The sequence below is a fragment of the Nasonia vitripennis genome, chromosome 2 (genome assembly GCF_009193385.2).
Source record: "Nasonia vitripennis strain AsymCx chromosome 2, Nvit_psr_1.1, whole genome shotgun sequence".
In the NCBI taxonomy this organism is placed as follows: domain Eukaryota; kingdom Metazoa; phylum Arthropoda; class Insecta; order Hymenoptera; family Pteromalidae; genus Nasonia; species Nasonia vitripennis.
In genome coordinates, this window is record NC_045758.1 from 9,261,654 (window position 1) to 9,286,650 (window position 24,997).

Here is a 24,997-nt window from a genome sequence, read left to right on the forward strand (position 1 = left end):
TTGTTCATAAATCTTATTTTTCCATTATAATCCTTCCCTTTCACACTCATTAAATGACAATTAATAAAATACTTTTTAAAAAATATCAATTTTATTATTTATTCCTTAAGGTTCTGTAGATATAAAGACTTAAAAGAGTGCATACAAAATAATAAGAGTATTTCATTCGTTTAAAAAATAAAAAAAAATAATGTTAAAAAAAATAAATTTTATTTTAAAAATTGCTGGCTAAACTCCCACAAATTCAACAATATAGAAGAACAACCTATTATTTATCAATCTTACAAACAACTTAACCATTTGTAAGATAGTTATCAGGTATGTGGACAATTTTATATTTCCATGAATATAGCAGTTTGCAATGCTTCACCTTCCTCGTCCTCTTCCGCGATTAAAACCACCTCTACCTCTACCTGAAACTTTACCTTTTGGTGGTGGCGATTTTGGCCTAAGAGCTTCTATTCTTTCTGTACATCCAGTAGTTACTTGATTGCTATTAAAGTAACTATTGTAGATGTCAGAATTGAAATTGGTATTTGTTAGTTCTGGGCCAACTGTAAGCCATCCAGGCCTTATTGTACTATCCCGTCCAAAAAGGTGTAATCTTTTAACATCAAGTTTAATTTCAGTTATGACTGCATTTAAAAATAATATTAATATTCTGACATAAATTTATTATCTTACCTTCTCCGGCCTAGACAAAAATGTTCAATGATGTGGAATATTTCTACAGGTTTTTCAATAGAACCATATTCAGGCTCTTCTGAAATAATCAAGTCAATATCCACATTGGCGTGAATAAAGTCTCCATCCGTTGATCGTCTAACTGTTCCTTTAATACCCATCAAACAATGCTCCTTGGTTCTTTGGAGCACTGCCTTACTATCTAAATTTTTACTATGCCCTGGATTGTTTATATTTGTCCTAATCCAGCAGATATCCTCACAACGCCTAAAACCCCACTTCCTTAAACAAAATCTCCCCATGTCCAAACCATCACTACTGCCACACCATAAAAACACAAAGCTTCTATTGGCAGCCACTTCGCCAATATCCAATTCCATTATCTACAAAGATAATACGAGTCAATGATAATAATACTTAAAACTAATTGCAATAATAAACCATCCAAAACAATTGTTCAATTGTTCAATAACCTGATCCCAGTTCCAAAGCTGTACATTAGTAGCACCACAAGTCCTTTGATACTCCTCTAATGGAGGCTCAATAAGAATCACGTCAAATTTACAATTCAGGTCTTTTAAATTCTGCGCAAACAAATCTGTTTTCAAATACATTGGAGGGGTTGCTGTTTCAGAAATTAGATCATCCTTCAATTTTATGAGTTCTCGAAGTTTAGGATACTCCTCGAACCTGTCTGCCAAGCCCACGTCTCTTATAAAATTTTGCGGACGTTGTCCTGTGTCAATAAAGTGCTGACAGTAGTCATTGTGCGGATTCGATGACTGCGTTCCTTTTAAAAATGTCGACGAATCTTTGTAAACAATCTCATCTGCCAAAGCTGCACTATTTTGTCTGTCCTTTGCCTCCTCTTCAATCTTATTGGAAGCGACTTTAATTTTTTTCTTTTGCGATTCATCGACTTCGGTGCCCAATATCTGTCGTAACTCATCAACACTCGATGCCCCCAACTAAAATAATGCAAACAAATAAATAGAACAATTAAGCCTTAATAAAAACATAACCTCTCGTAGTATTTATTTCGATGTGAAATATGTCGAAAAGTTGTCAAACACGAATAAGTGGTAATTTTACCGTTTGGGCTAGCAACTTTTTTCGCTTCTGCGAACGTTCACGTAAAGTTTGTAACATTCTGGAACTTGAACAAGTATAAATGTATTACTCAGGAATAACGTTGCGTCGCTGTAACAACTGTAAAAAGCGTATATTATGGATCCAGACGACGGGGACAAAGTAGCTTACTGCTTTAGTTACCGTCGGTAATTCAGTTGTCCATATTACCGGAGAGGAAGAGAAAGATGAGATGTTATGATTAAATTCAACTTGCAGAAAAGATATCTGAAATTTGATATAAATAGAATTGAAATAATGAATCACAAGCATCGAGGAGGGTGCCTTTGATGTGCTAGGGGTACATCCGTTGGAATTATCAAATATAAAATTTCCTTATCTTTAATAATACTCCAATAAGAAACATGCAGAGTTAAGAAATTTACGTATTATATTATAGGTATGCTGAAAAATAATAAACGAAATTCATACGTTTTTATATTTGTAAGACTTTGATTGTTTGTACTGAATCAAATAGCTATGCTCTCTACACATCTGCTATAACAAAAACAATTATCTGCGCACAAGGAAAACTATTTTTATGTATTAACTAATAAAAAATTATCTGTCCTCTTTTTCGATCAAAGGTCAAACTCCGTTTCTCACAAGATATTTAAAAATTTTGTTAAATCATCAACTTTTTTAAATAACGAACTGATGTATACACATATCGTCGTTGACTAGTTTTTCAAAGTATGAGTGTTTATTTTTCGTAAAGATTAAATTGATCGTCGAGAGTTCGGCGAGTGTAAAGCTCTGATGCATAAAAGCTACAAAGATATATCCAAATTCGATCATTTCGAAACAAAAACGACGGCGCGAAGCTTATCCAAGAAAAGCACTACAGCTGACAATTTTACCGAATCATCGAGCCATATTTACAATTGAGATTCTGCTTTTCCTCAGCTGAAAATCTACCATTCATAATTACGAAATATTGCTTGTTAGCGGCTCAACTTGACGTATTATACAGCTGTATTATCTATATCTATACAATATTACGTTATACATTTAGTTATGGCTTTCCAACCACGATAACTGTGTATTGACGCTCATTTTTCCGACCAAAGTTCCACCATACAGCTATAATACGACATATAAAATAAAGAGTGCATAAACATCAAGGCTTCGAGAAAGTTCTTGCATTGTGAAATGCATAATTAATAAAAAATGTCAATTTGTGGATATGCATTTTCCGATGTTTTAATAATACGCCTTCTACAAAACGACGCCCACGGTGTGTGTGTGTGTGTGTGTGTGCATTTCAGCCTATATTTCGTCGAATCGTCATTTTTATATAAAAGTGGAAATAACATAAATGCCTGTGCTCCAAAATTGCCAAATTAAAATCGTTCTCTTTTGATGTAAACTGTGCTATAATACCTGCAGAGGCACATGAATGATCTCATACGTAAATGACCAACTTATATCCCTACTATATACGCGTATTATTACACTACGCTGGAGTACCTCGCTATATGTTTATATTCACGTCGCGCAGATTACACTTTTAGATAATAAGCATACTTTCGTGCGGTTCACTGTCGAGATGGACCCGCGCACGACATAATAAACAAATACGTATTCGACGCAAGGATCAAAGTACAAAAACTGCGCGAGATAATAACTCGTTCGCGATTATTTATACTATAGTTCTGCTGCAGTACATATATAGCTTCGTATACATCCATCTGTATAACAGACTTCTCCTCATCTTTTGGCCTTAATTGCGCCTTTAGACTCGGCGGCGATGAATCGAACGCGTGTATAATGTAGTAATTGTATAGCCGCACACATGCGTGTACGATGCAAAATGCGACGCGACGAAGGTGCACGTTGAGACAAAAGAGCCGATGTATAATATACGCACTTGGCGCGAGACGATTTTTCCGATCGGATATCGGCCTCTCCGGCGGAGCGATTTATATACTATATCTCGCGATATTCTAGCAGACTCATCACTTTGAAGAGAGCTCGCATATGACCGCTAGCGTTATGTACTTTTGCAATTTTATACCGGAGTCACGTGTTCTCGATTTTCAGCTCGTTCAATTATATAATAATAAAGGACAACTCGTACACAATTTTTGCTCGAAAACAAGCCTATGCCGACGCGTGTTTTGGTTCAACAGTCTCGCCTTAACATAGTCAAGTGGCACAATTGTGTCGTATTAATGCATTCGAAGACGTTTTCTCTCCCAGCATCGTCGCGGGCGCAGCGAGTCTAAATAAAGTGTATTTTTGTACGTGGCCCCCAGACAGATTGTAAACAAATACGAAGATTGGGAAAAAGCGCGGCGCCCATTGTCGCGGAAGTGATAGATATGTTTTTCACTCGCGTGCAGCGAATTCGACACGATGATAAAAAGACTTGGCTGCAGTGTATCGCTGTAATATAATCGAAAAATTTCCAACTCCTATTCGATCGATTTGATTAGTCATCGTTATATATTTTTTTCTCGAGGCTTATACATTCAGGGATTTCGCTAAAAATATACTCGCGCTTACTGCACTACAATATTAATACTGCGCATTAGCTGCGGATACTTATAGCCGTTATTATAACGTGTGGGCCTCGATTGATGCTAAACGCATCATTAGTTCATGCTATGCATCAGCTCTTATCGAATATTCATGTGCAAAACTAGAGTTTTCAAAGATTATCGAATTTCGCTCGAATGGATAGAGATAATGAAAGCTCATATATCTCTCTCTCTCTCTCTCAAGATGCACAAATATTTGCATAAATAGACGCGTCTTATACGTGTAGCGAATATTTAAAAAATGGAATTTTTCCAATTTCCACAAGACCGTCAGGTGCGACTGTGCGAGTTACGATTTGGCTATTTCCACGAATTAATGCTGAGGGCAAATCAAAGTATTCAGTATATCTATACTGCACACGCGCCGTCCTTCGCGGGAGACACGCTTCATATGCGAGTCTCTTCGTCTTATATCTCTTCTTTCATATCGCGCATGAAAACGTGATTTTCTTCACGGAGTCGCGCCGGGGAAAGGAAAAGCCACACATGACGATCAAATCGGAAAATTTGTAAGTATGTACACATAAGAGCATCGGGCGCAGAGGCAGAGCTGCGAGAGCAACCGCGGCCGAGCGGACGAGACACGCGCACATCAGCTGTACTTTGCGCTACAACGAACCCTGATAACCTTCGCTTATCGGCGCCGCTCGCTCTCGCCCCCCCCCCCCGCCGTATAGACACGATGTCGCGTCGGCTCCCGAGGCGCGATATAACCCCAAAGCTCCGCCTCTCTCCGACCATTCATTCGTCGGAGCGAACTCTTCTCGCACGCACTTGTTCTCTTCTACTCGCTTATAAATTCTCTCCGTGTCTTCCGCCGCCGCGACAGCTGTGAAGTAGTAGTGCCGTCGCGCCGCGTGTTTTTCTGCGCAGCGCAACAAGCTTCGAGCTTGAGAGATCGTCCGAAGGATATCTTACTCGTCGAGAAGAAGACTCCCCTTCACCAAGAGCGAGCGTACTTTTTCACCCTCGGTCTGGCCACACACAGAGGAATGCAAAAGGACTGCCGAGACTGTCTGGGTATCAGATACCGCATCAACACCCTGGATCAGACGTGGAAGTGGCTGCACCAGACCATCGCCCTGCACGAGTACCTCATCTCCATCACCGCCAGCCAATCTAATTTTAAGTGCCATTCCACTCACTAGGAGCTCTTGGCCTTGCTCAGAATCCTCACCAGAACTCAACTCGCGGATTTAAGAGTAAACGCAAGCTCGTTGCTCCAAGAAAGAGACTTTGTTTTATTTAACACTACATCTGGAGCAACCTTTACTGGCTTGACAGTACACACTCTTGATACCTGCTCTCAAAGACTGATTTTTTTTACATATTCCCTGTGAGAGAATATATACGTATTAGAGCCAAAGAATGTCTGTGATCTGTAGAACCAGCATCCACAAGGCCAAGGCCTTGTACAACAAGTTTGGGTAAGCGAAGCTCATTCTTCTTTTTTCCATCCTCCTCCCCTACTGTTGCTTCTAATCTCATTTCAAGAAACTGTTTTGTTCCTCCCGATCTTCATCTCCTACAGTTATCTTCTGCATTATATAACTAGCCATTGTTCCACACTAGTCTCGTACAGCTATTACAACTCTTATTGTGCAATGCGCTCTAACCAGGTATTTTATCTATTTGCAGAGAGCTCTCACTTGTTCTGAGACATGCTTCAAGCAGCTCTGTAAAGAACGTGCCTGAGGAGGGCATCAAAAAGTCTGTCTTCATATCCCAGTCGAGTGACATCTACACCAACTTGGCTCTGGAGGACTGGTTCTATCGCAACTACGATTTTAGTAAGCACCACGTGCTGCTGCTTTGGAAAAATGACCCATGCGTTGTCATCGGGCGACACCAGAATCCCTGGGTGGAGTGCAATGTACCAGCTCTCGAGCAGAGCAACATTGCATTGGCAAGGCGCAATAGTGGAGGAGGTACCGTTTATCACGACTCTGGTAATCTCAACTTGTCGTTTTTCACGCCGCGTGAACGCTACAATAGAAGATACAACTTGGACGTAATCACGAGAGCTTTGTTCCGAGAATGGGGTCTGAAATCCACTATCAACAAGAAGGAGGACATTGTTGTGCAGGGCGAATTCAAAGTATGCTTTTTTTTATTAATTTCTCCAGAAATATTCTTACTCTTGCAATTAGAGCTGAAAAGCTAATTTTTCGAATTCTCCCCTTAGGTGTCTGGTACAGCTGCAAAGCTGGGACGTCCCAATTCTTATCATCATTGTACACTATTGGTGGATGCTAATAAACAAGCCTTGAGCCTGGCTCTCAAGAAAACGGAGGTATGGCATATGCTTAAATCTAATTTTGCGTTTCGTTATTTTTTAATGAAATAGTTTGATTGAATTATGATTTTTTTTTTTTCATTCATTCATTAGACCGGAATAACTAGTAAAGCTACAGAGTCTGTGAGATCTCCGGTGAAAAATTTGAAGGAAGTCAACTCCCACATCAGAACCGAGCACTTACTCAATGCTGTTGGCTGGGAATATCTTCGCACCAAGTCTCTGACATTACAAGATGGCGGACACCAACTGGTACAGCAGCAAAAAGGCTTTCAAATGATAAATCCCACCGAAGATTGGTTTCCAGGTGAGCAAACAAAATTATACAAACTTGACAATAGCTCACAAGTGAGCAAATTTATAACAAGTCGATTTAACAATCTTATACACCTTTTTCGCAGGTATTGAAAAACTAACGGAAGAGTTTCGATCTTGGGATTGGACCTACGGTAAAACACCCGTTTTCACGGTGACTCGTTTACTGGAAGCTCCAACACAAGACGGTCAAAATCATCTTCTAAAACTCATCATTGAGGTGGAGAAGGGCATCGTTCAAGATATAAAAATGACTCTGCCATCGGACTTGAATCGCGATGCTAGCGTGATTACAAATCTTCGCGGTAAGCGCTATAGCCATGAGCTCACGGACAGCATCGTCGAGGCTACGGGCTGCAAGGTCGTAGCACAAGACGTCGTCGTCGATGAAAGCAACGTCGCCGCCATATAGCTCAATCCTATTTCGCCTGATGATTGTACAAAAGATACCTGATTTTAATGATAATGATAAAGATAAGTGTAGAGAGTAAATATCGAATGTTCTCTTTGTTGTAATCTTGTATTTCGTTACATTATATAGAATAATATATATATATATATATATATATACACACATATTGTTACATGTACGTTTGACAAGTGTTTGGCCTTATTTGCATGACATACTTAAAAACAGTCTAAAGTATAAAACCACGCTCTGTTGTACGTATAGCAGCTGCGTGCACGTGGCTCGACAAGTAGAATAGCGCGACTATCACGTGATTCCTTAGTCCAATATTCATTTTTTATTCATGATGTCATTTCATTTACTGAATTATCTTATCTGCAGTTAGGGTTCACACTTGATCCCCCGCTATCGGGCGCTTCTTAGACTAGAAAACTACTAATTTTCGCAAATACAGTTGTTTAACGAGCATACAAACATTCATCACCAGCATCAGTACAAGTTTGCAAAACGAAAATTAAAAGATGAAACACACATATACATGTATATTTATAAAATGAATAGACGAAGGCCAATTTGTCCTCGTTTCTCCTACCCGTTTATCAAAAAGCATAAAGGAGATAAGGAATATTCGGATGGAAAACATTATCTTTGTTAAAAGCTAGGCATAGTTCTTCAATTATTGTAGTACGATGTCTTATTTATAGTAGCTTGCTGATAGTAAAAATCAAGTTATAATACAATTAATTATTTATAGCATTTGGGGCATTATAAAAGACGAGCCGGCAACTGAAGCGTGGAATCGGCGATATCACTGGTTTTTGTAGAGAGAAACTTCGTTAAAAAATCCTATTGAAAGTTGCAACAAGACAGATCATTTTTAATTTTGCCAGATTTCTTCTGAATGTTAGAATTCGTTTTCTTATACAAACATGATGTTAGAAAAAATGTAGCTTTCTGCAAGGCGCAACCCATAGTTTTTAAAAATTGTAAAAAATACTAAATCATGATTTATTTCCTTTAAATCTAATTATCTAATACTGTTTTAATTTAAATAGCATAACATTCAGTCGAATCAACTATGTGTTTGTTGAAATCTAATATGAACTTTTTTTAAATATTATAAGATTGAAAAATTGTAATTTATCACACTTTTGATTTATGTCGAGGAAGACAAATGTAATATTAATTATTTCCAACAACTCCATTCTATCTTCTTTGCAAGGATTCACTTAAAAAGGAACCTTTTTGCACAAATTGCAGCTTGTTTTATATTCTAGAAGGACTTTTTGTGTAAAAAATAGCATTTTTAGTGACATGAGAAAACCCACATCAGAGTATTTATAGCAGTAATTTTATCGTTAACTAGTAAAATAAGTTTAAGATAAAAATATACTGAAATCCTTAGAGACCTCACCATGCGAATGTACTTTGTACAGACAACGCGTTCTTTTTATAAGTGAACTAGAACTTATTTAAAATCTTTTATTCTGTTCGACATTATAAAAAAAGCTAATCATCAGTATATTTTCTTCTTAAAATTTATAAAAATAAATAGCGGATTCATCATCATAATATACTCTCATTCATTAACGTGTAGTTGTTAAATTAAAAAATATTCTAAAAATGTAATTATCTATCTAACATTAGGTATTGCGAATAACGCTAATTACAGTAATAAAATTTTGTTTTAGCTCCTCAACCTTTTCATTAAAAATAAAGAAAGATTCGCAAAATAACATTTAGACACGGAACATACTCTACACAAACGAGTTTTTCTTCACTGCTAAACTCACGAGAATCGATAGACTATTTATATAACAATAGTTATACTATTAACGTATAACCATGATCAGAAGTAGTACAAAGTTTTTTAGTAAAGAAAAATAGGCGTGAGTAATTTATCTTAATATTTCATAATTTAGTGTAAGATGATGAGTATGTGCAGAGTATGTACAGATAGACGTCTCTAACTGTTAGGTTTGGACACAGCAAGAGTTAAAATCAAACTGTTTTCAACATGGTGCGAATTAAAAATAAAATAAAATAGCTTAATGCATACACTTAACAGACTTATATTAATGAATATTAAGCCGTTTAAAACATTTACTTACGTCAAACGACAGTAGCTATCTTATGCTCTATAATTCAATCATTAAATATACAATTCTTTGAATCCTAATGGTTATAGGTAATAAAATAATAATGATTTGTTTTGAAATCCCAATCAGTGCTAGGCAATAATTGAATCGTCAAAAAATAAGAGTTTAAAAAAAACTATTCGCAATACTCGCATAATTAAGGCACAAGAAAAGGCACAGAGGTTTCCGCAAAAGCCTATAATACGTAGTACAAGGCACTCAAACGCAAGCCGCCGTCTGGCAACACTCTCGCAGTCATATGCAGACATCGCTTCTTCCTACTGCATGAACCGCTCTCGAAGGAAGACTCGCGTTATATTATGTTGTAGAGAGTCGCCGTCGGCACGTCATTCGCCTGCAATCGACCGGACATTTGCTGTTGGGCTGCTCCAGCCATTGCCGCTCGGGGATAAAGATTCCGGTGAAGCATTACTTCGCGATAAGGCGGAGGAGGAGTACCTGGACATGGAATCGTTGTCGCAGATCCGGTCGTTGGTACAAGAGCAGTCGTAGCCGTAGCAATCCCACCACCGCTTCCGTTACCACTATCCTCTGAGTTCGCCAAGTTTTCCTGGTGCCACAAATGTCTGAAAGTATATGAAAAACATGCCAACTGAAATATCTATTATCATTGTTTTCTTTGATTCATCAAAGTATTTCATGCATGAAAGCTTAAATGTGATCTCGTCAAAGATTATAATTACTTAGCATGATAAATATATTCCATGACGAATCACGTATTGTATGGTATACAAACTTAAATTATTATCGCGTCCTACTTTTTAAACGCTACAAAAATACATAACAAAGAGAGCCACACGGTACGCCGACAAAAGCTCATTACATCTCGACTTATTGAATCATTTAGCATTACAGATATGAGGCTTGGCCATCGCCAGAATCGCAACATTTGAATAACCACGTAATCGTTTAGCAGCAGATGAATTTACCTGAGCAACGAGACCCTTTGAGAACTGGCATCAACTGAATCCGCGGCCTCGGCTCGCCGAATCCTTGGAATCAGGCACGATATGGTAGTCGAAAGCCAAAGATATGTTACAACCATGGTAGCGCCACTCCCCACGAGAAATCCAATCAGCAGAAACCAGAAAGGTGAAACGTTGCCAAGAGTACTGGGGAAGATACCCGAAGAACCCGAATCAGCCGTCTGTTGTTCTTCCTGCTCTTCTATCGCTTCCTCCATCAGGTCGTGCCATGGAGTCATATCCCATGAGACCTTGTTATTGTTGTTTGGACTCGTAAAAGAGGTTCGAGGTAGCAGCTTTTTGGCCGACGATTGGGATTCGCTGCTGCTAATTGCTTTCAACTCGATTATATTTTCGAATTTTTTGGAAACTGATGATGGTTTTCGACAGAGCGGTTCTGCTCGAATCTTATTCTCGCGCAGATAGAGCTCCAACTCGTAGGTGGCTCCATTGCATGACCATTTGTTTCTGCAAATAGACGGAAAACCAGTTATACTAAAGGTATGTAAATAATTGTAATATGCTTTATTCAAATGTACTTATAACTTTTCGAAGAACTATTTTTAATACCACGATGTTCACGAACATTTATACGACGCTTAATAAAATCAACGTATTTACGATTCGTTCTCCAATTAAATCCAGTATGACTACATAGCATCATTACTCAAGACTTTTTTAAATCGAAACATACCTTTCAAGAACTACTGACTCCAGATCGGGCATGGCGCGCAAAACATCCTTGTCCAGATTTTCCAGCAAGTTGTTCGACAGATCCAGCTTGCGAAGTTGCGTCAATCCCAAAAAGGTGTCCGCATGCAAGTAATCGATTCGGCAGCCACTCATATTCAGGCTCTGCGGAACATTTGCAAGAAAACAAATAAGACCGTCATTAATAAATTTGATAAGTAACATCAGAATATCCATAGCAAAAAATAAAATAATAACTATCATGAAGATAGCAGCGGTAAAACTTTATCGCACAAAATAAATCACCATAAATCATAGAGCTATAATAAAAGAAGAATTATCTCCATAAAGATATAACGTACCGTGATCGTCGTGCTGTGGAGTTTCGGCACGTGGAGATTGAACTTGTTACCGGCAAGATTAAGGATTTTCAGCTTTTTGTTAGAATAAAATGTGTCCGCAACTATGTAATCTATACGGTTGTAGGACAAGTCGAGAACGGTGAGGTTCTTCAAATGAACAAAGGCTTCCAGTCCGATTTCGCCTATGGCATTCATCGACAGGTTGAGATACTTCAATCTGGTCATTCCCGCTTTCTGCAATAGAAACATAACGACATATTTCATAAATGTACGCTGAATAGAATGTGCATGCGCAAAACTGGGCTAAGACGCTTATAGCTATTATTTTCGATCGAACAATAAGCCAAGCACTCACGCATATAATAACGACGCACTGCGAGTAAGTGCATTAGAAAGTGTTCCAAACGCGAGTACGAAGCGCATACTTGGATAACATTCTGAGATTCTTCTGAGTATTGGACAGATGTTTTAAAGTTTACGCCTAATCCTGTCAACTGCGAGGCCTAATTTCCCCCGAATAAAGATCAATATCGCTGTAATCTAAGGAATCGAGCCGTAAAAGCGGTCAATGCTGATGTCGTATTTATCCTCTTAAACTGCGCTCTTAATTTCCAAATTTTCGTATTGTCCTATGTTGTTATGGTCCCATGTTATCATTGACTTCGGCATCTTTCTGATAAAAGCAAGCAATTTATTTACTCGCAGTGCGTCATCTTTTGCAATCGGACGCGCGGCGATCGACTGTCTACAATATTTTACTGTTGCCGCTGCTGCAAAAATAAATCAGCGTTTCGTGGTATCGATTAGACAATGCAATGGGTATAGCCCAGTCTTGTTTGATCGGTAGACTAATGATCTTTTCCGAAATCGGTACATTTTATTCTTCACTTATATACTATCATCTTCGGAAAATGTACAGAAACGCGATTTCATTTTTTAAATCTAATTCCATTATAAGATGAAAGTTATAAGCTATACATATGAGTCTTGGATCTGTATTCAAAAGTATATGTAAAAAAAAAAAAATTACTTAAAACTGTTTGCAAACAAACAAGTAAAAAATTTGTATTAAACAATCATTTTGAGGTTAGAATCGCTAACACGCTAGGTATGATATACGGCCTATAGAGAGGATAAAAGCAACGCTTCAGGTTGTATATTTTGCATGTTACAGCTTATTAAAATCGTTTGTGTATCTATAATTCTATTTATATTTTTCAGCAAAGGCTCGGATTTAGCAGATTCGCCTTGGATAAGATTTCGTTTTGCAAAACCTAACCAGTTATGCTATCAAAATTATTTCTCGTTCCGCAGGCTACATTTTAGGTACGATCAGCTTTCACAAAGTCTTCGAAGAGGACAGAACAATCAAAAGAAAAGGAATACAAGTTTTGAAACAAGCATTTATATTTGTGTATTCAACAGGTAAAATAGAAAACTTTGGAAAGATTGTATAAGCCGATCACAAGCCACACCATTGAACGTTCTATAATAAGTAGGTATCACAATCAACTAGCGGACCGCGTAAACATCGGGGTAGAGCCCATTCCTGAGCATCGCTTGTTCAATTAGCATCGGGATCCAGTTACAAAGACAAGGGAAAAGAGCAAAGCCACTCACCGATAATTCCCGATCATCGAGCTTGCTGATGGAATTGTTGGATAAATCGAGAGCCTGAATGTAACTCGGAGCACCCGTGTGGATGCTGTAGAGTCGCTGACCGGTGCAGACGGCCGAGGGCAAGCCCAGCCACGTGCCGCACTCGCAGAGGCTGGTGCATCGCCCTGGTTGCAGACTCAAAGGTTGGGCCAGCCCCACGATGCCCGCCAGGACGAGCAACAGGTTCGTCGCCCTCCACATCGCGCACCTGCACTGCCCCAGTTTTTCTCCAACTCCTGCAGTAGGCTGCACTTGCGAGACGATAGTAGCTTCTCTGGTGCAGTTGTATGCAGCAGGTCCGCCTCCTCTTCTCTCCCTCTCGTGTGATCGCGATCAAGTATTCCACGACTCGCCGCTGCAGCAGCTGCATGCGCCGCACACACAGACACACAGACACAGGCACTCAAGGCTCGGATGCTGCGCCGCCGTTGATGAACGACGCCGCCACGCTTCGCTCCGCTTCTCGAATCTGATGCTGCAGTCGCATCTTTTCTCAGTTTTCGAGGATTCTGTGGCTGCAGTCTTCGGCGAGCTGAATTTGAGACTCCGATTAGCAAGGAATAATTAAGGTGGATCCTTGATCTATGAACTAATCTCGGTTACTTCTTCAATAATGAACTGCACCTTTACTATTTTTGTTTTCTTTGCTCCTACATCAGCGCGACGGCCCACTGGACACTGCGCTACAGTCTAGTCGCTCTATACTCTTACTCGCGCTCTTCGGCCGAGCGAGCCAACTACGTACAGGGCCTGCGATCCGGTATAAAAACACACCTGAACTGAAAGCTACTGCGGCTCTCGCTCAGCACGAGTCACGACCATTTGGCGCTATATAGAAGATATATACGTTTCCAATTCTGCCAACCGCCAAGCCTACGCCCGCGAAATTTGAAGTAAATTTTTATTAACTTTTGTATCACCTGATTTAGATTTTCTTATATAAACGTTAGTTATTCAAATTACGCGCCAAATGTAGAGACGTGTAAGCGCGGTGCTCGTGTTTCGAACCACAGATATTTTAGTACACCTTAGACTTTTTGTAGAGTTGGTGTACAAAATCTCAATTTAGAAATGATCTCATTCCATCACACTGTGTGCTCTGCAAAGCTTATTACTTTTATCAAGCTACGAATACCTAGATGAGGATGAGCATCATTTTATTGGTATACGACTTAAAAGGCACGAAATACATTAACGCACAATAGGATATTTTTAACAGTATTTATATAATATTTATTTTTTGCTACAGAAGCACAAGGCAATATATTTGAAGCGTATAATATATATATATATAGTCTGAAGACATGTCGAGAATAATGATAAAAATTGATCCATTCTTTGAATGAATTAATATATTTAATTTAATAAAAGACACAAAATAATATATCTAATCTAATAGCTGCTGGATCTTATTATTTGTATGTTTCTTAATTTTTAATTTTATTTACTTCTGTTTCTTTGTATAGCCAAGGTAGGAAAGTGACAGGCACAACCTATTACATGTATAAATTCAGTACAAAGCGCAGTGCCTTTTGAATTCACCAATACCACGATTTAAGAGCGGATTAAAACTGAAAAACTAAATAAATTAATTCTGGAATAACGTGTGTGTAAATTCTATATAGTCTAGTGCGCCGGTGATCGGTCGTTCCGTCTTCGGGTCGACGTATGGTTTCATCCTCGCCACACAATAGTCCGCCATTTCTTTCGTGAGGTTCTGAAAAGAAAACGTTCAACAATCAATAACATGCGATAAAACACATTTCTTTGCACAATCTTCATTGTAAAACTTACAGCGTAGAGTTCCTCTTTCGTGACGTAAGGACGATCGGCAGCTGTAATAGCTCGGAAGGCGTTTTCGATTTCTTGTGAACTTTGGACATTCTCAGTTTCCTTGCTGATCATGAATGCCATGTGATCTTGTAAGGAAACAAAGCCATCTCTGTTCGGGTCGACAATGTCTGTTAAGAAACGAATAAAAAATTCGTTTAATGAAATAATTTAGAAGAAAATTATGAATTTAAATGTATTTAAATAAATAGTATACCTAGAATATTTTCGAATTCTGGATCTGGTTGTCCTTCTTCCACCATAGGTAGATCGTAACCCAAAGCTCTGAGGCACGACTTGAACTCTTGGTGATTTAGTCGTCCGCTCTTGTCCTTGTCGTAATGCTTGAACATCATCGAGAACTCCTTGAGGGCTCCTTCCGACACTCCAGATTGGTTACGAGCTTGAATCTGTTGTTCCAGGTTATGCTGCATACGCATACCCAACTGGTCGAGCTGGTCCCATTGTTGGGCCAGTCCTACAGTACTGTGTTCTGTGTACCTGTTGTCGAGAATCAAATGTTCTTCCAGTATTGCGCCCAAATCCTCGATCTTTTTGAGATCTTGACGCCGCGCTCGGACTTCTTGTGTCTTTCTCTTTGTTGCTTCGAGCTGTTGTTCAAGTGAGCCCGATCCTTCCATCATAGAAGTACGGGTGTCCGCGAGCCACTGATGGAAGGCATTGGCGTGCTTGGCGAACTCCTTTCGCAACTTGTCGTTTTCCTCTTGACGCTGAGCTTCCTTAGCTAATTCGACGTCGCGCTCCTTGATGATCTTCTGCAAGTTGCGCCAGGTGTCCTCGAGCGCTTCCATGGTGAACCAGGTGTAAGGGTTGGGGCCAACATTGAAGTTCTTGATTTGGCGGTCAAGAGCTCCAAGAGCCTGGAAGTCGGCCTCAGCCGATGACAGACTAGCTTGGAACTGCGCATGAGCTTCGCGCAAAGCACGGATCTCTTCGATGCTGTTGCAGCGGACAGGGTCGGTCAAATCCTCCTCAGCGTTTTCGAACCACGAGTTGAAGGCCGATGCCTTCTTGGCGAAAGTCAGGTAAAGCTCTTCTATCTGACGGAATTGCTCCTGCATCTGCAAGAGACGCTGCTTACGGGCTTGCGAATCGGCAAGCAGCTTCTGCCAGCGAGCGATAACGTCAGCGTGACGTTTGTGAATCGCGGGGCTCTGTTCATGACCGGCCTCGATTAGCATCTCCTTGAGAGAAGTTATGTTCTGAATACCCTCGTGTTCGAAAGCGTGCAGACCAGCGTCGAAGGTCTCCTGTTTGGTGAGCAAAGTCTGCACACTGGACAAATCACGGCCAAACTCTTCGGATCGTACGTGTGTTTCCTTGTCAGCGATCCAGGACTCGACTACGTCAGCCTTCCACATGAACTGCAGGTAAGCTGAGTTATCGTTGAGGCGAGTCTTGCGTCTAGCAGCCAAAGCTCCAAGCTGTTCAAGCTTGGCTCCTAGCTGCTGGCAGCGCTGTTCGATTGCCTCAGCACGATGGTTACCTGCAGCTATGAGTCCCTCACCGGCTTCGCGGATTTCACGGCAACGTTCACCGTGGGCAGCAAAGTCTGTCTCGAAAGCGTCGTGCTTCTTGAGCAAACCTTGCACGGCAGCCATTGTATCGCCGTAATCCTCGAGTGAGAGCAATTGCTGTTTCTCGGCGATCCAGGCTTCTTCCTCTTCAACCTTTGCCAAAAATTGCTGGTAAGCCAGCGACTCGTCAAGCTTCTGACCACGCGTGGCAGCTAGTTGTTTCAATTCAGACCACGCCTGTTCGAGAAGCTTGAGTCGTTGCTCGATCTCTGGTACGCCTAGGTTGGAGACGTCCATGAGTTTCTCACCAGCTTCTTGTACGGCTTGGATAGCGGGCTCGTGGCTGCCAAGCTCAGCCTCGAGACGCTTGTGCTTTTTCTTTAAATTCTGAACGCCTGTAAGGTCACGACCGTAGTCATCTGAACCAACGAGAAGCTTCTTCTCCTTGATCCAGGACTCCTCGTCGGCGATGTCGCGGAAGAACTGATGCAAGGTGTTAGCCTCATTGAGTCTAGCCTGCCTGTGAGCTGCGAGGTTGCGTACGCGTTCATAGCGTTCGTTGATGCTTTGACGCTTTTCTTGGATACCCGCTGCCTCGAATTGACCGCTCTCGATGAGGGAGTCAGCCTGAGCATTCATGTCTTTAATACGCTCCTCGTGGGCGTTGATGTCGGCCTCAACCAGTTGATGCTTCTTCATGAGGTTCTGCACTGAGGCGAGATCCTTGCCAGCATCTTCGCTTGTCAGCAGACTCTCGACCTCACCGAGCCAAAAGTCTAAATCCTTGACTGCAGCGATGTAGGTGCGTTGCTTATTGGCTTCCTTTAGTTTCATGGATTTTTCGGTTGTTTTGTGAGTGAGGTACTCCCACTGATCGGCAATAGAGGCAAGACGCTTCTGCACGGCATCTTCAGAGCCAGCGCACTGATGCTTTTCGATCAGGTTACCACCCATAGCCAGCACCGACGAGATACGTTCGGCATTTGCAGCAAGCTCAGCTTCAAAGGCTTGGTGTTTTTGATGTTTGGACTGTATATTAGCCGGATCTTTGTAGTTCTCTTCAGTGGCGAGCTGCAGCTTCTCAGCGATCCAATTCTCCATCTCATCAGCATCGCGAGAGAATTGCTGCAGAGTTTGGGACTCGCCAAGCCGTGATCGTTTCTCAATGAGAGCATCTTTCAAGTGACGCCAGCGATCGAGTACCTGGCAGCGACGTTCGTCGATAGGTCGAGCAGCGTAGTGCTCAGCAGCAATAAGCTGATCAGCCAGAGTTTGAAGAGCGGCTATTTTCTCTTCGTGACCGTTGATAGCCTTGTCGAAGTCCTCGTGCTTCTTGATGAGGGCCTCTACATTGTCACCGCTGTCGAGGGCATCAGCGCTACTGCTACTAAGGAAAGCTTCACGAGCGGACATCCAGTTCTCGGCCTGTTCGCAATCGCGGCAGAAGAGTTGCAGCTCGAGGTTCTGGTCCAACTGCATACGGCGCTGTATCCAAGCCTTCTCAAGTTCTTGACGAGCCTCGTTCATAGATTCGAGTTTCTCTTGTATCTCAACGCTAGCATAGTGGTTGGATTGCAAGAGTTGCTGGCCGAAGAGCTCGAAAGCTTGGAAAGTTCCAACGCGGGCGTCGATTTCCATGCGATGTTCCTGAAGATAAAATAAATGGTATTAGTATACACGTTTATTGCTTTTATTCAACTCTGCAAAATCAAAACAAACGTAAATAGAAGCAGAAAAATAAAAAAAATTATTGCAATTGAAAAAATCTATATACTGATAAGCCACTCGCAGAATCGTAGATTATCAAAAACACATGAGGCATATTGGATTATTTGCTCATAAGTTAAATATATAAAATTATAGCATAAAACAAAAAACGTAATGATACAGTTTTAATTATTTCATCACTCGATCGCCATCCATGAGTGTAAAAAAGAAGTACATTTGCAGAATATTTATTAGTTGAGCTTGGAGCAAAATCTCATTTTCCTAATTATGTCTATCCAAATACCTGTGGAACAATGCCATATCGTGCATCGATTTCTGTTCTGTGATTCTATAATTCAAATTATTTATTCACTAAGTATAGAGATATAATAAATATAATATTCCAGGAAAGGACGACGAAAGACATAATAGACAATTACACATTGGGTTAATTATGTACAAGATGAGATTAAAAGACAATGATTGGTAAAAATAAAGGCAACTATTTTTACCTGGTGACGTTCAAGCAGAGCCTCAGCACCGGTGACGTCGTTAGCCAATTCTTCGGAAGCTACCAGACCCATCATCGAATTAATCCAGGCCATAAGATCCCGATAGTCGCTGAGATAGCGTTGCAGGTCATAAGAATCGAGCAGCTTCTTCTTTCTAGAATCAGCTTTGGCAGTAAGCTGAGTCCATTCCTCGTTGATCTCCTTCTGCTTGGTGTAGGTTTGCTCGGCCGTATCAGGATGCGACTGCATCAAGCGGTTTGCTGTTTCGTCCAACTGCTTAATCTTGTCCCCAAGGGCAGCGAGGTCGCGCTCCAGACCTTCGTGCTTGCGGAGCAGAGTTTGCACGCTGCGCAAGTCCTTGCCCAGGTCATCGTTGTTCAGGGCAGCATCCTTCTCGCGAATCCAGTCTTTGGTGTCGTCGACATCGCGATGGAAGCGCTGTACTTCGTGAGCAGAGTCCAGCTGACTGGCGCGCTCGGCTGTTAGAGTCTGCAGACTCGTCCATTTTTCGTTAAGCTCTTGGATCTGCGTCTGGATCTTAAGAGCTGCCTCGGTCTGGCCGACGCTCATCAGCTGCACGGCGATCTCGTTCATCTCTGCGAGACGCACCTCGTTTGCCTTCAGATCAGCTCGGAAATCGTCGAACTTCTTCTGCATAACCTCGACTTGTTCCAAATCCTCGCCTACATCCTGTACCTGAGCATGGTTCTCCTTGCCCTTGATCCAGGTGGCCAGTTCAGCGGCCTCGCGAACCAACACGTACGCCTTGGCGGTTTCATTAAGCTTGTTTTGTCTTTCTCTGGCCAATCGCAGCAAGTCTTCGTATTGGGCTTCAATCTGGGCCTGGCGAGCGGCAATGGAGCCCTGCTCGCGAGCCAGATTCTGCTGAGAAGCACTAAGACCCGCGTCCGGTTCTACGCGCTTGACATAGGCGGCTGGCACGAAGCCCTGACGATCGTTTACCTCCACCTTCCACCAGTCCTTGTTGCTGCTGTTGAGGAGTGTAAGGGTGTCTCCTTTCTTCATAGAGACCTCGCGAGGAGACTTCTCGGTGTAATCGTAGAGTGCGACAACGCATTCCTTTCCAGCTACGTCGACAGCAGGTGTCTCTTGCTGACGGCAGGCGGCTGCCTGTTCCTTGAGCGCTGCAATGGTGCTAGCAAAAGCTTCGAGATCGCTCACGAGAGCCTCGTGTTTCTTGAGCAGAGCCTCGCTACTATCCTCGTCTTTGCCGTAATCGGCGTTCATGACGATGGGGCGCTTCTCCTTCATCCAAGACTCGGCTTCATTGGCATCGGCGAAGTATTGGTGAGCCTGGAGCGAGTCATCAAGGTCGTTCTTACGCTGGCGAGCCTTCTCCTTCAACTGTCCCCAATGTTCATCGAGACTAGCCAGTCTCTGGCTGATCTCTTCAGCTGCGAAATGACCATCGCTCAACATGCGTGAGCCAGCTGCGCAGACGGCTGCAACTCGGGGCTCATGATTGTTGATTTCAGCAAGGACGGCCTGGTGCTTCTTTTGCAGGTTCTGCACACCAATGAGATCGCGACCACGGTTGGTGCTGGCTGCCACAGGCTCCTTCTCGCGGATCCAGGCCTCCTCGTCTTCGACATCGCGGAACAGCTGCTGTACCTGCAGCGAGTCCAGCAAGCGCTGCTTGCGCATCTGCATAGGCTGCTCCAAAGCAGAATAGCGTCCCTGCAGTTGTTGCTGCTTCTGACGGATGTTGTCGGCGTCAAAGTGACCTCCAGCGACGAACTGCTCGGCTGCCTGGGCAATAGAGGCGATACGCTCTTGATGGGAGGCGACGTCGGCCTCGAGCAGGGCGTGCTTTTTCTGAAGGTTCTGCACGCTGGTAAGGTCCTTGCCATAGTCTTCGGACAAGAGCTGACCTTCGACCTCTGAGAGCCAGAGTTCGACGTCCTCGACAGTGCGGTTGAATTGCTGTTGTTGCGCAGCTTCCTGAAGCTTGTTGCCCTTCTTCTCAGTGGCTTCGGTCAGACTTTCCCAGAGCTCGACGATCTCCTTGATGCGCGACTGGATGCGCTCGCGAGCGTAATGCTCGGCTTCGATGAGTTCCTGGCCCTGAGCGACCATTTCTTGCATGCGCGTTTTGTTTGCTTGAAGCTCCTGCTCGAAATTCTGGTGTTTCTGCAGCTTACCATTGAGATTGGTAGGGTCGAGGTAGCTGTCATCGGTGGCGAACTTAAGCTTCTCGTTGACCCAGCCTTTGGTCTCATCGCAGTCACGCTCGAACTGCTGCAGCTTGTAGGCGTCCTCAAGGGCACGACGGCGCAAAGCCGACTTTTCAAGGAGGGCTGAGCGACGTTGCAAAAGAGCCTGCCGGCGCTGGGCTACTTCATCGGCCGCATAATGTTCGCCTTCGATGAGCTTGCTGGCAAACTCGTCAAGCGCCTTGATCTTTTCCTCCTGGGCAGCTAGGGACTTGTCAAAGTCCTCGTGCTTCTTGATGAGAGCCTCGACGCTGTCAAGGGAATCTCCAAGATCCTCGTTGGCGAGGAAAGCTTCCTGCTTGGCCATCCAGGCATCAGCTTGTTCAGTGTCACGGTAAAAGAGCTGCAGATCCATGCACTGCTCGTAAAGAATGCGTCGCTTTTCCCAAAGTTCAAGCAACGAAGCCTTGTCAGCAGCGAGAGATTCGAGCTTGATGGCTACCTCCGACGCAGCGTAGTGTTGACGTTCGAGAAGCTTACTTCCGGCGAGGCCGGTTGAATCAAAGCTGTCGGCACGAGCATCGATCTCGCCCTTGTGCTCTTGGTGACGTTCAAGAAGCGCCTCAGCTCCAGCCACGTCCTTTGCAAGCTCATCAGCTGAGATGATTGCTCGCATGTTGTTCATCCATGAAACAAGGTCGCGGTAGTCAGCAAGGAAGCGATGTAAGTAGTAAGACTCGTCGAGCTTGAAACGGCGTTCTTTTGCCTTAGCAGTAAGCGATTCCCAGGACTGTAGAATCTCTGCTCTCTTGGACTGAATTTGCTGAGAGTGCTCGGCTTGATGGATGCCGGCTAGTCTGTCAGCTTCAGTGCTAAGCGTAGCCACCTTGTCTTCGAGCGCAGCCAAATCGCGTTCAATGTTCTCGTGAGTACGCTGGAGCAGCTGTACACTAGCCAAATCGCGACCAAAATCATCGGAAGACAGTACTGCGTCTTTCTCTCCAATCCAAGCCATTGTCTCGTCGGCATCACGATTGAATCTCTGAATTTCGTGAGCACCGAACAATTTTTCTTGACGCAGAATAGCGAGTTGTTTCAATCGCTGCCATGATTCATTCAATTCTTCTTTGCGTCTTAAAATAGTATCGCGCTCAGGATGAGCGTCCAAAAGTAATTTATCGGCTAATTCGTTAACTTCAGTTACACGATATTCTTGGCTGGTCATGTCTTTCTGGAATTCGTCAAATTTCCTTTGGAGTACTTCTACGTGCTCCAAATCTTGTCCAAACTCATCAGTGGTGACGAAGACTTCCTTGTCATGTATCCAAAACATGACTTCATCGCAATGGCGAATGAATTGTACAAGAACCAAAGCCTGCTGCAGCTTCAATCCCTTGTCAGCCAGTCGATTAAGAAGCAATTCCCATAAGCGATGCAATTCCTCTGTTATAAATAGAAGGACAATCAGTTAAATGTATTAAGCAAATAGTGTAAAAATCAATTGATAAAAGTTTAAATCGCACAAGCATGTGCATTTATATTTACCAAGCCTTTTACGAATGATGTCACTAGCAAAGTGGTGCTGAGCAATCATTTCCGATCCAGTATTGTCTAATAGAACAATCGCATTCGAATGAGCAGCGACTTCGGCTTCAAAAGCCTGGTGCTTTTGAATCTTTGCCTGTAGGTTGGTCGGATCTTTGTAGCTTTCATCGGAAGCAGCTTGCAACTTCTCATAAATCCAACCCTCGAGTTCATCTGCATCTCGTTTAAAGTACTGAAAGAGGCAAACAAACGATAAAAAAAAAAATAGGAATAGGCCATAATATGATTTGATATCATACCTGGAAACGACGAGAGTCCTCGAGTTTGTCGCGCTTGCTGCGCGCCTCCGACTTAAAATTGGCATAACGTCCCAGAACCTGCTCTCTCCTCTCCTGGATGTCCTCTGGGTTCTCGAGGATTTTCACCTCCTTGGGGGTGATCTGCTGATCCATTTTGGCAATTGGGTGTGGCTGCCTTTCGGAGCCGTCCAATTATCCTGTTAAATCGATAAATTAGCCAAGTGTCGCGATCGATTCGAAGAAATAAACGCAAGTGCTTCGACAACATACCTCTAACTCCTTTTATTTTACGATCCCTTCTGCTTCTGTATATCTCTGTCGTTCGTTACTTACGAGTTCCGGTGCATTCACCGCTATCCGTAGGGACAGGTACGTGTATCCCGAAAGCTCTCGTCAGTGTATATTATTCGAGGCGGATACAGTTCACGTCATATCCGCTTATCTCTGCAACATAGGCGAGGCACAATAATCAGAATTAGAAATCGTCGAGTATGCAGCACCTGTCATGCGATAAAAATATCGCCGAATATTCGCTCTGGCTGATGAACGCGACTGGATGGAATGTAGATATTTTCTAGAAAAAGCGAAGGACGAAGGATACCTAATCTCGCCGTACGAGACCACAAGTACTACATAATATGTACGAGTCCCGTCGGCAAAAGTCAGAAAAAGCAAGTAATCGATCGCAGGAACGAAAGCCACGGAGAGAGAGAGAGAGAGAGAGAGCTGGAGAGCGAGTAACCGAAGAGTAGCCTTGGTGGAGTAAAGCAAAGGAAAGGCGTTCGAAACTTCGCGAATGAGTAAGTAGAGAAGTCAATAAACAACAAGCCGCAGTATCGGGTGAAAATTCGAAAAAATTTTAGAATAATCAAGTGGATAAACGGTGGAGTAGCGGTCTTACCGTGGCGTTGACGCCAGTGAAGAAAATGGACGATCCAGCCGCAGTCTGTCCTCGTAGCAGCACAGCAGCCGCACCTATACACTCGCGCTCGGATCGCTAATCGTATATCAACGTACAGTGTAGTCTCGCATCACGTCACTGTATAGCGCTCGCTTTCTCTCTCTCTCTCTCTCTCTCTCTCTCTCTCTCTCTCTCTCTATATCTCTTTTTAACTCGTTGCGTGTTCGCTTGTCACTATTCAAGAATCTGTATAGTAGGTATATAGTGTAGGTAGGAAGTATGTGCGTGTGTATACTGGGCGAGGGCGTGTCGAGCGGCACACAGAGAGAGAGAGAGAGCAGTGGGAATTGAGATCGAGCCTGCAAGTGTAGTATGTTTTAGAGGAGTTTAATTCGCTCAATATACGATGCTAATGATGCTGTACTGGGGGCGGGTTCCAGCGAGTACTGAATCCAAAGTTTGACGAGGACTGAGGGACCAAATTACTGGCTATCGTTAGGAGAGAGCGGTATTATCTTCCGCCCGGACTGCATACCAGTGATGAACGCATTTCAAGATGGCGTAGGTTCTATTTTTTACCGTGATGTCATTCGTAAACATTGACTGGTTGCCGAATACGCTCAGTACTCTATAGTATACGGCATGTGCATGTATCTTTGCGTCGTCGTCACTCCGGAAGGTCTCTCCCGGCTTGGTGCACTGTAGGTATAGGTATATAAGTATTTAGGGAATCAGATAAGACATAAGAGAGCCTCTCGGCTTATTGTCGAGCGTCTGCTAGCCGAAAAGCCGGTTCATTGAAAGTGCCCTTCTTATCATTTATTCAGCTATATTTATAATTTAGACTTGAGTTAACGCGCATACAAACAATTTTTTAGCCTAAGTAGGTATATTAATAAGTTGACGACAGAGCTGTTTTTACTCTCATACGTACCTTATATAGACAGTAGTTGCTACTGTACTTATACCTACAAGTAAAGAGAAAGAAGCAAGTTGATCATTGCTTACATCGTACCTATATAAATGTTGCCTTGACGCGAGGAAGAGCGACTATACGTCATGCGCCGCTTATTACTAGCAATTATCTTTGTAGTTATAATGTATTATGTCATGGCCGGCGTTGGGGACGTTGCCGCGCGTGCTCCGTTGTGCTGATCTGAGTCTAATACAATAATAGTTTAAACAAGCACGTTGTTGTAAGATTATAAGCGTCCATTTGGACAAACGTATTTCATAGATCCAAAACAAATTTAAAAAAAAAGTTGCGATAGGCTTAATCAG

General features: G+C 42.6%; 4 protein-coding genes and 1 long non-coding RNA gene across 8 annotated transcripts; 2 read left to right on the forward strand and 3 right to left on the reverse strand.

The window, feature by feature from the left end:
• Positions 1–16: 16 nt before the first annotated feature.
• Positions 17–1,945, reverse strand: LOC100117110 (N6-adenosine-methyltransferase non-catalytic subunit). Its single transcript, XM_016981978.3, has 4 exons — positions 1,777–1,945; positions 1,158–1,652; positions 685–1,067; positions 17–604 (listed from the first exon to the last, which is right to left on the reverse strand). The coding sequence occupies exons 1-4, from the start codon at positions 1,831–1,833 to the stop codon at positions 367–369; spliced, it is 1,173 nt and encodes a 390-aa protein (XP_016837467.1). The 5' UTR covers positions 1,834–1,945; the 3' UTR covers positions 17–366.
• A 2,961-nt stretch (positions 1,946–4,906) lies between these two features.
• On the forward strand, positions 4,907–8,402 carry LOC100114744 (lipoyltransferase 1, mitochondrial). The gene is made up of 5 exons (XM_001601839.6): positions 4,907–5,782; positions 5,994–6,453; positions 6,541–6,648; positions 6,745–6,958; positions 7,053–8,402. The coding sequence occupies exons 1-5, from the start codon at positions 5,724–5,726 to the stop codon at positions 7,376–7,378; spliced, it is 1,167 nt and encodes a 388-aa protein (XP_001601889.1). The 5' UTR covers positions 4,907–5,723; the 3' UTR covers positions 7,379–8,402.
• On the reverse strand, positions 8,047–14,010 carry LOC100679808 (matrix-remodeling-associated protein 5). Its single transcript, XM_003426773.5, has 5 exons — positions 13,172–14,010; positions 11,552–11,785; positions 11,194–11,354; positions 10,464–10,967; positions 8,047–10,100 (listed from the first exon to the last, which is right to left on the reverse strand). The coding sequence occupies exons 1-5, from the start codon at positions 13,409–13,411 to the stop codon at positions 9,827–9,829; spliced, it is 1,413 nt and encodes a 470-aa protein (XP_003426821.1). The 5' UTR covers positions 13,412–14,010; the 3' UTR covers positions 8,047–9,826.
• Positions 10,887–14,789, forward strand: LOC103316379. 3 transcript variants are annotated; one of them, XR_512384.3, is made up of 6 exons: positions 10,887–11,000; positions 11,145–12,702; positions 12,773–12,976; positions 13,051–13,393; positions 13,494–13,779; positions 13,870–14,789. It is a non-coding gene; the product is annotated as an uncharacterized LOC103316379 (long non-coding RNA). The 3 variants fall into 3 exon arrangements; XR_004226638.1 differs by having other exon boundaries at positions 13,048–13,779; XR_004226637.1 differs by having other exon boundaries at positions 13,051–13,779.
• On the reverse strand, positions 14,418–23,996 carry LOC100116996 (spectrin alpha chain). Of its 2 annotated transcripts, XM_016981977.3 has the most exons (9): positions 23,717–23,996; positions 23,086–23,259; positions 22,816–23,012; positions 22,517–22,748; positions 18,798–22,414; positions 18,590–18,634; positions 15,258–18,225; positions 15,005–15,171; positions 14,418–14,927 (listed from the first exon to the last, which is right to left on the reverse strand). In XM_016981977.3, the coding sequence occupies exons 3-9, from the start codon at positions 22,966–22,968 to the stop codon at positions 14,799–14,801; spliced, it is 7,311 nt and encodes a 2,436-aa protein (XP_016837466.1). In that variant the 5' UTR covers positions 22,969–23,012; positions 23,086–23,259; positions 23,717–23,996; the 3' UTR covers positions 14,418–14,798. The 2 variants fall into 2 exon arrangements, with proteins under 2 accessions (XP_016837466.1, XP_032452714.1); XM_032596823.1 differs by lacking the exon at positions 18,590–18,634 and having other exon boundaries at positions 14,425–14,927; positions 23,717–23,742.
• Between the last annotated feature and the right edge of the window lie 1,001 nt (positions 23,997–24,997).

Excerpts from the sequence above, each read along its gene's own strand:
- LOC100679808 (XM_003426773.5), bottom strand. The coding sequence starts at position 13,411 with ATGTGGAGGGCGACGAACCTGTTGCTCGTCCTGGCGGGCATCGTGGGG. Across the intron at positions 11,355-11,551 it reads TCCACAGCACGACGATCACG|AGCCTGAATATGAGTGGCTG; the intron begins GTACGTTATATC and ends AATGTTCCGCAG. Across the intron at positions 10,101-10,463 it reads CAAAGGGTCTCGTTGCTCAG|ACATTTGTGGCACCAGGAAA; the intron begins GTAAATTCATCT and ends ATATACTTTCAG.
- LOC100116996 (XM_016981977.3), bottom strand. The coding sequence starts at position 22,968 with ATGGATCAGCAGATCACCCCCAAGGAGGTGAAAATCCTCGAGAACCCA. Across the intron at positions 22,415-22,516 it reads CATCATTCGTAAAAGGCTTG|AGGAATTGCATCGCTTATGG; the intron begins GTAAATATAAAT and ends TATTTATAACAG. Across the intron at positions 18,635-18,797 it reads CTCTGCTTGAACGTCACCAG|AATCACAGAACAGAAATCGA; the intron begins GTAAAAATAGTT and ends TTTGAATTATAG.
- LOC100117110 (XM_016981978.3), bottom strand. The coding sequence starts at position 1,833 with ATGTTACAAACTTTACGTGAACGTTCGCAGAAGCGAAAAAAGTTGCTA. Across the intron at positions 1,653-1,776 it reads AAAAGTTGCTAGCCCAAACG|TTGGGGGCATCGAGTGTTGA; the intron begins GTAAAATTACCA and ends GCATTATTTTAG. Across the intron at positions 1,068-1,157 it reads AGCTTTGGAACTGGGATCAG|ATAATGGAATTGGATATTGG; the intron begins GTTATTGAACAA and ends TTATCTTTGTAG.
- LOC100114744 (XM_001601839.6), top strand. The coding sequence starts at position 5,724 with ATGTCTGTGATCTGTAGAACCAGCATCCACAAGGCCAAGGCCTTGTAC. Across the intron at positions 5,783-5,993 it reads GCCTTGTACAACAAGTTTGG|AGAGCTCTCACTTGTTCTGA; the intron begins GTAAGCGAAGCT and ends ATCTATTTGCAG. Across the intron at positions 6,454-6,540 it reads TTGTGCAGGGCGAATTCAAA|GTGTCTGGTACAGCTGCAAA; the intron begins GTATGCTTTTTT and ends TTCTCCCCTTAG.